The sequence below is a fragment of the Somniosus microcephalus genome, chromosome 12 (genome assembly GCF_052327205.1).
Source record: "Somniosus microcephalus isolate GS21.2 chromosome 12, FLI_Smic_1.0, whole genome shotgun sequence".
NCBI classification, from domain to species: domain Eukaryota; kingdom Metazoa; phylum Chordata; class Chondrichthyes; order Squaliformes; family Somniosidae; genus Somniosus; species Somniosus microcephalus.
In genome coordinates, this window is record NC_140998.1 from 163,328,988 (window position 1) to 163,345,697 (window position 16,710).

At 49.4% G+C, this 16,710-nt stretch overlaps 1 protein-coding gene across 1 annotated transcript in view; it reads right to left on the bottom strand.

The window, feature by feature from the left end:
- The window catches only part of LOC147109672 (pleckstrin homology domain-containing family D member 1-like), a 55,369-nt gene extending 39,492 nt beyond the window's left edge, over positions 1-15,877 (bottom strand). The window contains exons 1-2 of the mRNA XM_086003758.1: positions 15,546-15,877; positions 6,782-6,875 (exon numbers count right to left, since the gene is read on the bottom strand). Coding sequence (XP_085859884.1) covers positions 6,782-6,875; positions 15,546-15,694 — 243 coding nt within the window. The 5' untranslated portion in view covers positions 15,695-15,877. The remainder of the gene's footprint in view (positions 1-6,781; positions 6,876-15,545) is intronic.
- Between the last annotated feature and the right edge of the window lie 833 nt (positions 15,878-16,710).

Genomic DNA, 16,710 nt, shown 5'->3' on the forward strand with positions numbered 1-16,710 from the left:
TTCTCATTCTTGTTTTCAAATCCCTCCACGGCCTCGCTCCTCCCTATTTCTGTGACCTCCTCCAGTCCAACAACCCGGCAAAATATCTGTACTCCTCCAACTCTGGCCACCTATGCATGCCCGATTTTCAATCGCTCCACCATTGGTGGCCGTGCCTTCAGCTGCCTCGGCCCCAAACTCAGGAATTCTCTCCTTAAACCTCTCCGCCTCTCTCTCCTCCTTTAAGACACTCCTTAAAATCTACCTCTTGACCAAGCTTTTAGTCATCTGTGCTAATATCTCCTTATGTGGCTCGGTGTCAAATGTTGTTGGGTAACACTCCTGTGAAGCGCCATGGGGCGTTTCAATACATTAAAGGCGCTATATAAATACAAGTTGTTGTTGGGTCTAGTGCTGGCATTGATTCAGAGTCAGTGACGCAGTTAAGAAGAAGAATGATGGAGAACATGTCTGACTGACGGGAGCAGCCACCAGAGAGACTCTCAATGGCTGTCTGATGATAGGGTCACACTTCTGTCTACTGTGGAACTGAAAATACCCTGGAAAACTATAGTTTCAACATGGAAGGATTTTAAATGAGAAGTTTTGTACCAGTTGTGTCATTGAATGAGAGAGTTAATGGTGATGAGGTGATGACTAAAAAGGAAAAATAACTCACGGGTGCAAAACTCCCAGGATTCTTTGCAATGTCTGCCGACAGCTAAGGTGTTTCCTGGTAAAACCTTATTTCAGAAAGCCAGTCATTGCAAATAAAGAAATTAATTGCAAACCGACATGGGAAAACAGTCAACAGCCAAACCATTTTATAAATTAAAAAAAATTCAGAATCGTACATTGGTTTATGTGCTAATATTTTTTTAATTCATTCTCTGGATCTGGGCGTCATTGGCAAGGCCAGCATTTATTGCCCATCCCTAGTTGCCCTTGAGAAGGTGGTGGTGAGCCGCCTTCTTGAACCGCTGCAGTCCGTGTGGTGAAGGTATTCCCACAGTGCTGTTAGGGAGGAAGTTCCAGGATTTTGACCCAGCGACGATGAAGGATCGGCCGATATACTTCCAAGTCAGGATTGTGGGAGTCTTGGAGGGGAACTTGGAGGTGGTGGTGTTCCCATGCGCCTGCTGCCCTTGTCCTTCCAGGTGATAGAGGTCGCGGGTTTGGGAGGTGGTAAAGGTCCCACTACATTGCTGCATGTGACCTTGTCAGCTGCAGAGGCGATGCAGCCACGAGGGGCTGGCAGAGTAACCTCGGTGAGTTACTGGACATCCAAAAGCACTTCACAACCAATTAAGTACTTTTTGAAGCTGTAATGTATGAAACGTGGCAGCCAATTAGCACGCAATAAGGTCCCACAAATAACGTGATAGTGACCAGATAATCTGTTTAGGGATGTTGGTTGAAGGATACCGGGTAGAACTCCCCTGCTTTTCTTTGAAATAGTGTCATGGGAGCTTTTACTCGAGAGGGCAGACAGAGCCTCGGTTTAACGTTGCATCCGAAAGACGGCACCTCAGGTAGTGCAGCACTCCCTCAGTACTGCCCCTCCGACAGTGCAGCACTCCCTCCGTATTGCCCCTCCGACAGTGCAGCTCTCCCTCAGTACTGACCCTCCGACAGTGCAGCGCTCCCTCAGTACTGACCCTCCAACAGTGCAGCACTCCCTCCGTATTGCCCCTCCGACAGTGCAGCGCTCCCTCAGTACTGACCCTCCAACAGTGCAGCACTCCCTCAGTACTGCCCCTCCGACAGTGCAGCGCGCCCTCAGTACTGCCCCTCCAACAGTGCAGCACTCCCTCCGTATTGCCCCTCCGACAGTGCAGCTCTCCCTCAGTACTGACACTCCGACAGTGCAGCGCGCCCTCAGTACTGCCCCACCGACAGTGCAGCACTCCCTCCGTATTGCCCCTCCGACAGTGCAGCTCTCCCTCAGTACTGCCCGTCCAACACTGCAGCGCGCCCTCAGTACTGCCCCACCGACAGTGCAGCACTCCCTCAGTACTGCCCGTTGATGCGCTATCAATTACTCATAAAAGACTGAGAGTTAGAAGAGTAACTAAAGGCTTTTATTAACAACAGAATGGAGGTCTGCCTCGAGTGGTCGACCGGTCCAGGATACGAAGGGCTGGGGAGCAGTCACCTTTATACTAGGACCTGTGGGAGGAGTCAGCCAAGGCATGTCCAGGCATGTACACAGTGGAATACAAACAGGACAAACAGGAATACAAACAGTGGTTTACCACACCCGTCCAACACTGCAGCGCGCCCTCAGTACTGCCCCACCGACAGTGCAGCACTCCCTCAGTACTGACCCTCCGACAGTGCAGCACTCCCTCAGTACTGCCCGTCCAACACTGCAGCGCGCCCTCAGTACTGCCCCACCGACAGTGCAGCGCTCCCTCAGTTCTGCCCCAGCAAACAGTGCAGCTCTCCCTCAGTACTGCACTGTCGGAGGGGCAATACGGAGGGAGTGACGTCACCAGGGAGCAGGTAAGTGATTGGTTGGTGAGTATTTCTCTTTTTTAAACTTTAACTCTGTAGTTTATAGTTACTAGGGTCTTTTCTGGTGTAGCAGGGACTGTTGGTAGACTATACAAGCGCCTTAGAGGTATTTTTAATTGGTGATAGTAAATTAATTAAAGGGAAGGTCATGCCAGGTGAGCCCAGCCCCGTGATATGCTCCTCTTGCTCTATGTGGGAATTCAGGGACCCCGGTGCCCCTGATGACCACGTGTGCCAGAGATGCATCCATCTGCAGCTACTAGCAGACCGCATTGAGGCGCTGGAGCTGCGGGTGGATGGGTTGTTGAGCATTCACGATGCTGAGAGGGTCGTGGATAGCACGTTTAGTGAGTTGGTCACACCGCAGGGAAGGGCTGCACAGGAAGACAGGAAATGGGTGACCACCAGGCGGAGCAATAGAAGCAGGCAGGTAGTGCAGGAGACCCCTGTGACCATTCCCCTCTCAAACAAGTATACCGCTTTGGATACTGTTGAGGGGGATGACTCACCAGGGGAAGGCAGCAGCAGCCAACTTCCTGGCACTGGGGGTGCTCCTGCTGCCCAGGAAGGGGGGAAAAAGAGTGGGAGAGCAATAGTGGTAGGGGATTCTATAGTAAGGGGAACAGATAGGCGTTTCTGTGGCCGTAGACGTGAATCCAGGATGGTTTGTTGCCTCCCTGGTGCCAGGGTCAAGGATATCACTGAGCGGCTGCAGGGCATTCTGGAGGGGGAGGGTGAACAGCCAGAGGTTGTGGTCCACATTGGTACCAACGACATAGGTAAAAAGAGGGATGAGGTCCTGCAGCAAGAATTTAGGGAGCTAGGTGAAGGTTTAAAGAGCAGGACCTCAAAGGTTGTAATCTCTGGATTACTCCTGGTGTCACGTGCTAGTGGGTATAGGAATAGGAAGATAGAACAGATGAATGCGTGGCTAAAGGGATGGTGCAGGGGGGAGGGCTTTAGTTTCCTGGATCACTGGGTCTGCTTCTGGGAAAGGTGGGACTTGTACAAGTCGGACGGTTTACACCTGAACCAGAGGGGAACCAATATCCTTGCGGGGAGGTTTGCTAGCACTGCTGGGGGGGGTTTAAACTAACTTGGCAGGGGGATGGGGTACAGAGTGTAGCTATAGTAGGGGGTGATTTACAGCCAAATACAGAGGAAAAAACAAGTCAGCTGGGAAGGCAGAGCAAATATGTGAAGGCAAAAGGGAATATGGCAGGGCTGGAAGGCATTTATTTTAATGCAAGGAGTCTTGCAAATAAGGTGGATGAACTGAAGTTGTTGAACACATGGGAGTACGATATTGTTGCTATCACGGAGACATGGTTGAGGGAGGGTCAGGACTGGCAGCTCAATATTCCGGGGTATAGAATCTTCAGGCGAGACAGAGGGGGGTGTAAAAGGGGAGGGGGTGTTGCAATATTAATTAAGGAGTCAATTACTGCTGTAAGGAGGGATGATATATTAGCGGGTTCCTCTAATGAGGCCTTATGGGTAGAACTTAAAAACAAAAAGGGGGCAAGCACTTTGCTGGGAGTGTACTATAGGCCCCCAAACAGTCAGTGGGAGATAGAGGAACAGATATGTAGGCAAATCTCAGAGAAGTGTGAAAATAATAGGGTAATAATAGTGGGGGATTTCAACTTCCCCAATATAAATTGGGATAGTCAGAGTGTGAAAGGCTTAGAGGGTGCAGAATTCTTAAAGTGCATCCAGGAGAGCTTTTTGAGCCAACATGTAGAAAGTCCTACAAGAGAGGGGGCGGTACTGGACCTAATTCTGGGGAATGTAGCCGGGCAAGTGGTGGAAGTATCAGTAGGAGAGCATTTTGGCGACAGTGACCATAATTCGGTGAGATTTAAGGTGGTCATGGAAAAAGACAAAGACGGCCCGGAAATAAGGGTTCTAAATTGGGGGAAGGCCGATTTTAATATGATAAGGCAGGATCTGGCCAAAGTGGACTGGGAGCAGCTACTTATAGGAAAATCCACATCAAAACAGTGGGAGACTTTCAGAAGGGAAATAGAGAGAGTACAACGCCAACATGTTCCTGTAAAGGTCAAGGGTGGGACCAACAAGCAAAGGGAACCTTGGATGACAAGGGATATACAAAAATGCATTAGAAATAAAAGGGGGGCTTTTGGCAGTTACAAAAGACTAAAGACGGAAGAAGCCCTAGAGGAGTATAAAAAGTGCAGGGGCATACTTAAAAAAGAAATTAGGAGGGCGAGGAGGGGCCATGAAATAACACTGGCGAGCAAAATAAAGGAAAATCCTAAGATGTTTTATAAGTATATTAAGGGCAAGAGGATAACCAGGGAAAGGGTAGGGCCCATTAGGGACCAAAGTGGCAATCTGTGTGTAGAGCCAGATGATGTAGGCGGGGTTTTAAATGAATTTTTTGCATCTGTGTTCACTATGGAGAAAGACGATGCAGACATAGAAATCGGGCAAGGGGACTGTGACATACTTGAACATATTAGCATCGAGAGGGAGGAGGTGCTAGCGGTTTTAGCAGGCCAAAAAGTGGATAAATCCCCAGGCCCGGACGAGATGTATCCCAGGCTGCTGTGGGAGGCAAAGGAGGAGATTGCAGGGGCTCTGACACAAATTTTCAGAACCTCTCTGGCCACAGGGGATGTACCAGAGGACTGGAGAACAGCTAATGTAGTACCATTATACAAGAAGGGTAGCAGGGATAAACCAGGGAATTACAGGCCAGTGAGCCTAACATCTGTGGTAGGGAAATTATTGGAAAAAATTCTGAGGGACAAAATTAGTCTCCACTTGGAGAGGCAAGGATTAATCGGGGATAGTCAGCATGGCTTTGTCAAGGGTAAATCATGTCTGACAAATCTGATTGAATTTTTCGAGGGGGTGACTAGGGGGGTGGATGAGGGAAATGCTGTGGGTGTGGTTTACATGGACTTCAGTAAAGCTTTTGACAAAGTCCCGCATAGGAGACTGGTCAAGAAGGTAAGAGCCCATGGGATCCAGGGTGCCTTGGCGCGTTGGATCCTAAACTGGCTGAGTGGCAGGAGGCAGAGGGTGATGGTCGAAGGTTGCTTTTGTGACTGGAAGCCTGTGTCCAGTGGGGTACCTCAGGGATCGGTGCTGGGTCCCTTGTTGTTTGTGATCTACATAAATGATTTGGATGAGAATGTAAAAGGTATGATCAGTAAGTTCGCAGATGACACGAAAATTGGTGGGGTGGTAAATTGCGAGGAGGAATGCCTCAGGCTACAGGACGATATAAACGGGTTGGTCAGATGGGCGGAAAAGTGGCAAATGGAATTTAACCCTGAAAAGTGCGAGGTGATGCATTTTGGACGGACAAATAAGGCAAGGGAATACACAATGAGTGGTAGGACCCTAGGAAGTACAGAGGGTCAGAGGGACCTTGGTGTACATGTACATAGATCCCTGAAGGCAGCGGAACAGGTAGATAAGGTGGTTAAAAAGGCATATGGGATACTTGCCTTCATTAGCCGAGGCATAGAATATAAGAGCAGGGAGGTTATGATGGAGCTGTACAAAACGCTGGTGAGGCCACAGCTGGAGTACTGTGTGCAGTTCTGGTCACCTCACTATAGGAAGGATGTGATTGCTTTGGAGAGGGTGCAGAGAAAATTCACCAGGATGTTACCTGGGATGGAGCGCCTCAGCTATGAAGAAAGACTAAACAGGCTGGGGTTGTTTTCCTTGGAGCAAAGAAGGCTGAGGGGGGACCTGATTGAGGTGTACAAAATGATGAGGGGCATAGATAGGGTAGACAAAGAGGAACTTTTCCCCTTAGTAGGGGGGTCAATAACAAGGGGGCATAGATTCAGGGTAAGGGGCAGGAGATTTAGAGGGGATTTGAGGAGGAACCTTTTCACCCAGAGGGTGGTTGGAATGTGGAACTCAATGCCTAAAAGGGTGGTAGAGGCAGGAACCCTCACAACATTCAAGAAGCATTTGGATGAGCACTTGAAATGCCATTGCATACAAGGCTATGGACCAAATGCTGGAAAATGGGATTAGACTGGACAGGGATGGATGGGCGGTGCAGACACGATGGGCCGAAGGGTCTCTTTCTGTGCTGTAAAACTCTATGACTCTATGAGTACTGCACTGTAAGTGTCAGCCTAGATTGTGTGCTCAGGCCTCTGGAGTGAACCCCCGATCTTCTGACTAAGAGACGAGAGTGCTACCACAGAGCCACGGCTGACACCCAAGTTGTTGGGAGCCTGCAGTTTTCCTTTATCCAGCGAATAAATCGATGTGAGCGGCGGCTACTGACCTTGGGGTGTATGTTGAAGTATCTGTTGCTCTCAAAGTTTTTTTTTTCATTTTCTGCATAATAAAGTAAAAAGCTGTCCTTGATGAGGAAGAACCTGGAAAAGAGGAAAAGGGTTGAGTGTGCCAGATCAGACTGAGACTATATCACATTGTACCGAACGAAACCAAACCAGTTCCTAATGGCACTTAAACAATATCCAATTGTGTTCGATCAGATGATATCTCGGCTGAAATTCTGTCTATGCTGGATGGTATACAATGAAACCCATAATGTGTGTGGATTAAACTCACCCACGTGATATCAGTAACAAAACCTCAACACATAGTTCCACCGCACCTCAGGAAGGTTATACTGACCTTGGAGGGGGTGCAGCACAGATTCCCCAGAATGATACCGGGGCTAAAATGGTTAAATTATGAGGACAGGTTACACAGACTAGGCTTGTAATCCCTTGAGAATAGAAGATTAAGGGATGACCTAATTGAGGGGTTTAAGATGATTAAAGGATTTGATAGGGGAGATGGAGAGAAACTATTTCCTCTGGTGGGGGAGCCCAGAACAAGGGGGCCTCACCTTAAAATTAGAGCCAGGCCGTTCAGGGCTGAAGTCAGGAAGCACTTTTTCACACAAAGGGTAGTGAAATCTGGAACTCTTTCCCCAAAAAGCTGTTGAACCTGGGGGTCACTTGAAAATTTCAAAACGGAGTTTGATTTTTTTTGTTGGGTAAGGGTATTATGGGTTAGGAACCAAGGCAGGGTAGGTGGAGTTAAGATACAGATCAGTCATGATCGAATTGAGTGTCAGGCTCGAGGGGCTGACGGGCCTCCCCTCCTGTTCCTATGTTCCTATGAAAGTGCTCAGAACAGCTATTTTATTGGACATCAACCCATTTAAAACTCCGTGAAATCCAGCATTGGCAACTAATTTGGCCAGAAAGTTAAATGGTTACTATAGCAGACCGATCACTAGGGGTGATCCAGTGCTGTATACACTACCGCTAAACTGTGTTGCTAAGTGCTCACTGGAACCTTAAACAGCTGATTATTTTGATCCAGAGCTCCTCCTCCTATCACAGCCTTTTTGTGCTGCATTTGTTCAGTCTCAAACCAGCATTCTGCTAAATGTCACAGTAAAGAGCTGAACTGCCCAGATGCTCAACAACCCCGCAGAGCAGATGATCAGTACAAGATGATCGCTATAACCAGGGATCAGCTACCGATCTGCTCAACCATACCCTCACCACCACCTTTGATGCCCTAGTCCCTATTAAAACAATTACTCTCTCACACTGGCCGTTCTCCCTGGTACGGCCCTCATCTTCGCTCCCTCAAGCCCAAGGGACACAAACTTGAACGGATATGGCGGACAACTTGTTTAGTCATTCATCACCAGATTTGGCTGGACCACATAGGGCAGTATCGGGTCCTGCTCTCGTCTGCCAAAATTGCTCACTATTCTAGAATCATTCTGGAATGCAAAGATAAACCCCGGCTTCTATTCTCTACTGCTAGATGTCTTCTTAAACCCCTCACCTCCGTCTCCTCCACCCTTACCTCCAATTACAAGTGCGAGGAGCTTATGGACTTCTTTGTCTCTAAGATTGAGACCATCCGTTCAGCTGTCTCTGCCACTTCTCTTCCTTCCCCTAGCCCACCAGGCCAAACCTCCTTTAAGGTTCCCCCCCTGCCCTAGCCCTGAACTCGCATCTTTCTCCAGTTTCTCTCCGATCTCCCATCATGACCTCTCTGCACTCATCTTGTCCACGAGACCCACTTCCTGCTCCCTCGACCCTATTCCCACCAAACTGCTGACCACCCAACTTCCTTTGCTGGCTCCCATGTTAGCTGACATTGTTAACGGTTCTCTCTCCTCAGGTACTGTTCCCCTCTCCCTCAAATCTGCTGACATCACCTCTCCTCAGAAAAACAACCCTTAACCCCTCCGTCCTTGCAAACTATTGCCCCATCTCCAACCTCCCTTTCCTCTCCAAAGTCCTTGAACGTGTTGTCGCCTCCCAAATCCGTGCCCATCTTTCCCGCAACTCCATGTTTGAATCCCTCCAATCAGGTTTCCGCCCCTGCCACAGTATCGAAACGGCTCTCAAAGTCACAAATAACATCCTTTGTGACTGTGACAAAGGTAAACTAGCCCTCCTCATCCTTCTTGGCTTGTCTGCAGTCTTTGACACGGTTGACCACTCCATCCTCCTCCAACGCCTCTCCACCGTCGTCGAGCTGGGTGGGACTGCACTCGCCTGGTTCCATTCTTATCTATCTAATCATCGCCAGAGAATCACCTGCAACGGCTTCTCTTCCTGCTCCCGCATAGTTACCTCTGGTGTCTCCCAAGGATCTATCCTTGGCCCCTCCTATTTCTCATCTATATGCTGCCCCTTGGCGACATCATCCAAAAACACAGTGTCAGTTTCCACATGTATGCTGACGACACCCAGCTCTACCTCACCACCACTTCTCTCAACCCCTCCACTGTCTCTAAATTGTCAGACTGCTTGTCCAACATCCAGTTCTGGATGAGCAGAAATTTTCTCCAGTTAAATATTGGGAAGACCGAAGCCATTGTTTTCGGTCCCCGCCACAAACTCCGTTCCCTAACCACTGACTCCATCCCTCTCCGTAACGTCTGTCTGAGGCTGAACCACACTGTTCACAACCTTGGTGTCATATTCGACCCTGAAATGAGCTTCTGGCCACATATCCGCGGCATAACTAAGACCGCCTATTTCCACCTCCGTAACATTGTCCGTCTCCGCCTTTGCCTCAACTCATCTGCTGCTGAAACCCTCATCCATGCCTTTGTTACCTCTAGACTTGACTATTCCAATGGACTCCTGGCCGGCCTCCCACATTCCACCCTGCGTAAACTTGAGGTCATCCAAAACGCGGCTGCCCGTGTCCTAACTCGCACCAAGTCCCATTCGCCCATCACCCCTGTGCTCGCTGACCCACATTGGCTCCTGGTTAAGCAGCGCCTCGATTTCAAAATTCTTATCCTCGTTTTCAAATCCCTCCATGGCCTCTCCCTCCCTATCTCTGTAATCTCCTCCAGCCCCACAATTCCACCCCCCCCCCACCCCCCCAGATATCTGCGCTCCTCTAATTCTGCCCTTTTGAGCATCCCTGATTATAATCGCTCAACCATTGGTGGCCGTGCCTTCTGTTGCCTAGGTCCTAAGCTCTCTGCCTCTCTACCTCTCTTTCCTCCTTTAAGATGCTCCTTAAAACCTACCTCTTTGACCAAGCTTTTGGTCACCTGCCCTAATTTCTCCTTATGCAGCTCAGTGTCAAGTTTTTTATCTTATAAAACTCCTGTGAAGTGCCTTGGAACGTTTTTGTACGTTAAAAGTGCTATATAAATACAAGTTGTTGTTGTTATCACTGCAACCAGGGATTACTGCAAGATAATTACTGGAACCGGGGATCAATGCAAGAGGATCACTGCATCCAGGGATCACTGCAAGAGGATTACTGGAACCGGGGATCAATGCAAGAGGATCACTGCATCCAGGGATCACTGCAAGATAATTACTGGAACCGGGGATCACTGCAACCGGGGATCACTGGAACCGGGGATCACTGCAACCGGGGATCACTGGAACCGGGGATCACTGCAAGATAATTACTGGAACCGGGCATCACTGCAAGATCATCACTGCAACCGGGCATCACTGCAACCGGGCATCACTGCAGCCAGGCCATCGCGACAACAGGGCGATCGCGATAAGATGATCACTACAACCGGGGATTGTGGCAACCGGGTAGCGTGACAAGATGATCGCTACAACCAGGGATCGCTATAAAGGTGATCACTACAACCGGAGATCGGTATAAGATGATCACTACAACTGGGGATCGCGGCAACCGGGGAGATCGCAGCAACCGGGGCGGGGGGGGGGGGGTGGAAATCGCTACAACTGGGGGGTGGGGGGGGAAGCGCTACAACCGGGGGATAGCGACAACCACGAATTGCGACAAAATGATCTTTACAACCAGTGATCTCTACAAGATGTTCACTAAACCAGGGATCACTACAAAAGTACATTGGCATGGTGGTTATGTCACTGGGCTAGTAATCCAGAGGCCTAGACCAATAATCCAGTTAAACGCGAGTTCAAATCCCACCACGGCAGCTGGAAATTTAAATTCAGTTAATAAATCAATCTGGAATTTAAAAAGCTTGCATCAGTAATGGTAACCATGAAACTATCAGATTGTTGTAAAAAAAAACATCTGGTTCACTAATGTCTTTTAGGGAAGGAAATCTGCCGTCCTTACCTGGTCTGGCCGCTATGTGACTCCAGACCCACAGCAATGTGGTTGACTTTTAACTGCCCTCTGAAATGGCCTAGCAAGTCACTCAGTTGTACCAAACAGCTACGAAAAAATATAATAAGAATAAAACCGGACAGATCGACCTCGGCACCAGTTTCGGACACGACAACAGCACACCCAGCCCAGTCGACCCTGCAAAGTCCTCCTCACTGACATCTGGGGATTTGTGCCAAAATTGGGAGAGCTGTCCCACAGACTAGTCAAGCAACAGCCTGACAGTCATACTAACAGAATCATACCTTTCAGCAATGTCCCAAACTCTTCCATCAACATCCCAGAATATATCCAGTCCCACCAGAGGTGATGGCACAGTGGTATACAGTCGGGAAGGAGTGGCCCTGGGAGTCCTCAACCTTGACTCCGGACCCCATGAAGTCTCATGGCTTCAGGTCAAGCGTGGGCAAGGAAACCTCCTGCTGATTACCACCTACTGCCCTCCCTCAGCTGATGAATCAGTACTCCTCCATGTTGAACACCACTTGGAAGAAGTACTGAGGGTAGCAAGGGCACAGAATGTACTCTGGGTGGGGGACTTCAATGTCCATCGCCAAGAGTGGCTCAGTAGCACCACAACTGACCGAGCTGGCCAAGTCCTGAAGGACATAACTGCCAGGCTGGGTCTGTGGCGAGAGAACCAACAAGGGAAAAACCTACTTGACCTCGTTCTCACCTAACTACCTGTCACAGATGCATCAGTCCACGACAGTATTAGTAGCAGTGACCACCGCACAGTCCTTGTGGAGACCAAGTCCCGTCTTCACACTGAGGACACCCTTCATTGTGTTGTGTGGAACTTCTTCTTAGGCAGTCCCTTGGAACCGAGGATGACTTGCTTCCACATTAAAAATGAGTTTGCAGGTGACTGATGAGTCTAAAGTGGGACCTACAGGTGGGGCAGACGGTGGGTGGGGTGCTTGGGTTGACGTGCGCTCCTTGCGCTTGGCTTCTGCTTGCTCCTGGCGAAGAGACTCGAGGTGTTCGGCGCCTTCCCGGATGCTTCTCCTCCACTTTGTGCGGTCTTGGGCCAGGGATTCCCAGGTGTCGATGGGGATGTTACACTTTTTCAAGGAGGCTTTGAGGGTGTCCTTGAAGCGTTTCCTCTGCCCACCTGGGGCTCTCTTGCCGTGTCGGAGCTCCGAGTAGAGTGCTTGTTTTGGGAGTCTCGTATCAGGCATGCGGACAATGTGACCCGTCCATCGGAGCTGATTGAGCATGGTCAAAGCTTCGATGCTGGGGATGTTAGCCTGAGAAAGAACACTGACGTTGGTGCGCCCATCCTGCCAATGGATTTGCAGGATCTTGTGGCACTACCACCGTGCTAAATGGGATAGAATCAGAACAGATCTAGCAGCTCAAAACTGGCCATCAGCAGCAGAATTGTATTCCACCACAACCTGTAACCTCATGGCCTGGCATATCCCTCACTCTACCATTACCATCAAGCCAGGGGACCAACCCTGGTTCAGTGAGGAGTGCAGAAGAGCATGGCCAGGAGCAACACCAGGCGTACCTAAAAATGAGGTGCCAACCTGGGAAAGCTGCAAAACAGGACTACATGCTAAACAGCGGAAGCAGCAGGGTATAGAAAGAGCTAATTGATCCCACAACCAACATATCAGATCAAAGCTCTGCAGTCCTGCCACATCCAGTCGTGAATGGTGGTGGACAATTATAAAACTAAGAGGAGGCTCCATGAATATCCTCGATGATGGTGGAGGCCAGCACGTGAGTGTAGAAGACAAGGCTGGAGAATTTGCAACTATCTTCAGCCAGAAGTACCGAGTGGATGATCCATATCGGCCTACTCCAGAGGTCCCCACCATCACAGAAGACAGTCTTCAGCCAATTCGATTCACTCCACGTGATAAAGAAATGGCTGAGCACACTGGATACAGCAAAGGCTATGGACCCCGACAACATCCCTGCTGAAGACTCCAGAACTAGCCACACCTCTAGTCAAGCTGTTGCAGTACAGCTACAACACTGGCATGTCCTGTCCACAAAAAGCAGGACAAATCCAATCCAGTCAATTACCACCCCATAAGTCTACTCTCAATCATCAGCAAAGTGATGGAGGGTGTTGTCGACAGTGCTATCAAGCAGCACTTACTCACCAATAACCTGCTCACTGATGCTCAGTTTGGGTTCTGCCAAGACCACTCGGCTCCAGACCTCATTACAGCCTTAGTCCAAACATGGACAAAGGAGCTGAATTCCAGAGGTGAAGTGAGAGTGACTGCCCTTGACATCAAGGCAGCATTTGACCGAATCTGGCCTCAAGGAGCCAGAGTAAAATTGAAGTCAATGGGAATCGGGGGGGAAAAATCTCCCCTGGCTGGAGTCATACCTAGCACAAAGGAAGATGGTTGTGGTGGTTGGAGGTCAATCATCACAGCCCCAGGACATCGCTGCAGGAGCTCCTCAGGGCAGTTTCCTAGGCCCAACCATCTTCAGCTGCTTCATCAATGACCTTCCCGCCATCATAAGGTCAGAAGTGGGAATGTTTGCTGATTACTGTGCAGTGTTCAGTGCCATTCACAACTCCTCAGATAATGAAGCAGTCCATGCCCGCATGCAACAAGACCTAAACGACATTCAGGCTTGGGCTGACACGTGGCAGGTAACATTCGCACCACTCAAGTGTCAGGCAATGAATACCTCCAACAAGAGAGAGTTTAACCACCGCATTACAATCGCCAAGTCCCCCACCATCAACATCCTGGGGGTCACCATTGACCAGAAACTTAACTGGACCAGCCACAAACACTGTGGCTATAAAAGCAGGTCAGAGGCTGGGTATTCTGCTGCGAGTGACTGACCACCCGACTCCCCAAAGCATTTCCACCATCTACAAGGCACGTCAGGAGTGTGATGGAATACTCGCCACTTGCCTGGATGAGTGCAGCTCCAACAACACTCAAGAAGCTCAACACCATCCAGGACAAAGCAGCCCGCTTGATTGGCACCCCATCCAGCCCCTTAAACATTCACTCCCTCCACCACTGGCGCACAGTGGCTGCAGTGTGTACCATCTACAAGATGCACTGCAGCAACTCGCCAAGGCTTCTTCGACAGCATCTCCCAAACCCGCGACCTCTACCACCTAGAAGGACAAGGGCAGCAGATGCATGGGAACACCATCACCTCCAGTTCCCCTCCAAGTCTCGCACCATCCTGGCTTGGAAGTATATCGTCGATCCTTCATCGTCGCTGGGTCAAAATCCTGGAACTCCCTCCCTAACAGCACTGTGGGAGTACCTTCACCACACGGACTGCAGCGGTTCAAGAAGGTGGCTCACCACCGCCTTCTCAAGGGCAATTAGGGACGGGCAATAAATGGTGGCCTTGCCAGAGACGCCCAGATCCCAGGAACGAAAAAAAAGTGATCTCTACAAGCAGGGATCACTACCAGATGATCGCTACAACCAGGGATCACTACAAGATGGTCTAGCAGATTCCACTATAAAAGATTTATCGCCTTAATAAAACAGGAGAGAAATTTCACACCTCCTTAACTAATACTGAGCAGTCCAACAATTCAACTCCGTAGTTCAGATACACATTTCACACTCGGTCTCACTTGTAGCTAGCGGGGCTACCAGTCATTCAGCTCTATGTGGACTCTGTGTTAACCACATTAATAACACGTGAAATATCTCTGTTATTTGTTGTAGAAACATGCAGACACTTTAACACTAATAACCATTCTCTTTAAATGGGTGTTGCGGGCGTTGACCCGACATATCTACAGCTGTAAAATGAATAACTTTGGAACACTATTAACTTTCAGCTTGTGATCTAGTTGCTGTAGAATTAGTTCGCACATCATGCAGCGTATTTTTATTTTTAAAAGGGGCGTTGTTTGTCAGCCGGCTGGTCTCCGCTGGTGACGGAGTGACTGACTGGAAGGATTGAGGCAAGTCGTCGCCCTGGAGCCGCGGATCGAGCCGGTTATCGGGCGTTTACATTCAAACTTGTGCGGAAATCATTTGATTACAACAAAAAAAATAACTGAAAAGGGGAGTTGGGTCTTACTATCTCGTCCCCCCCCACCCCCCGCAAAAAATAATAAACTCTGCTATAGGCGAACTCTGGGGCAGTAAATTGTTTGAAAGGCAGAACACTCTGAACACAGAATCAACCCGGGCGAGCCAGGCAAATAAATCTCAGATCGCCCAATGCCGACTGCAAAGCAACGCAGATTTCAGCCGCACTGAATCACCGGGTAGTTTGACCGCTAACAGACAAACACACACACCCGGCACCCACACATCAACAACAAATACATAAAACATAACAAAAATCAAAAACAAGGCAAGATAAGAGAGAAAATAAACCAGAAAATGCTGCAAACACTCAGCCTGTGTGTGTGTGGGTGGCGAGAGGAGAGTAAACGACAGAACAGAACAAGTCACCTTTTGGACCATTTAGCAGACTGTCTCCCGAACGGTCTCTTCCACAGGATTCCGTGCAGTTGCACTTTGGTGCTGATATCCAGCTTGTCAGCCTCGCTACACTCGCTGAAGTAGGATGGCAAGATCGCGGAGGACTTGGAACTGAACATAGCCGGGCTCGGCTCGGCTTGGGCGAGGGATGTGGAGATCAGTGCCGCTCCGCAGGAGGAGGAAGAGGTAACCTGTAAACATGGACCGAAAGGCTGGACAGAGGGAGGTACAGAGTCCCGCCTGATACTGACGCCCTCGCTGCTCAGTTGCAGGAAGCCTGTCAACCGCCCGGCTCCAACCCATCTCCCTCCTTACTTCCTCTTGCTCTGAATCCCCGGCGGCTTTTATTTAAATAGATGAATACCCCCCGTCATCGGAACAGGAGGAGGTCATTCAGCCCCTCCAGCCTGTTCCGCCGTTCAATTGGATCGTGGTAAAATAGATAAGGGAGAACCAGTGGATGTGGTGTATTTGGACTTTCAGAAGGCTTTCAATAAGGTCCCACATAAGAGATTAGCGTGCAAAATTAAGGCACATGGGATTGGGGGCAAGGTATTGACTTGGATAGAGAACTGGTTGGCGGACAGAAAGCAAAGAGTTGGAATAAACGGGTCATTTTCCGAGTGGCAGGCAGTGACTAGTGGGGTACCGCAAGGATCGGTCCTAGGACCCCAGCTGTTCACAATATATATTAATGATCTGGACGAGGGAATTGGATGTAATATCTCCAAATTTGCAGACGACACAAAGCTGGGTGGGAGGGTGAGCTGTGAGGAGGATGTCGTGAAACTCCAGTACGATCTGGACAGATTGGGCAGAAACATGGCAAATGCACTATAATGTGGATAAATGTGAGGTTATCCACTTTGGTGGCAAAAACAGGAAGGCAGATTATTATTTGAATGGCAATAGATTGGGAGAAGGGGAAGTGCAAAGAGACCTGGGTGTTCTTGTGCACCAGTCGCTGAAGGTAAGCATGCAGGTGCAGCAGGCGGTTAAGAAGGCAAATGGTATGTTGGCCTTCGTAGCACGAGGGTTCGAGTACAGGAACAAGGATGTCTTGCTACAGTTGTACAGGGCCTTGGTGAGACCGCACCTTGAGTACTGTGTGCAGTTTTGGTCGCCTTACCTGAGG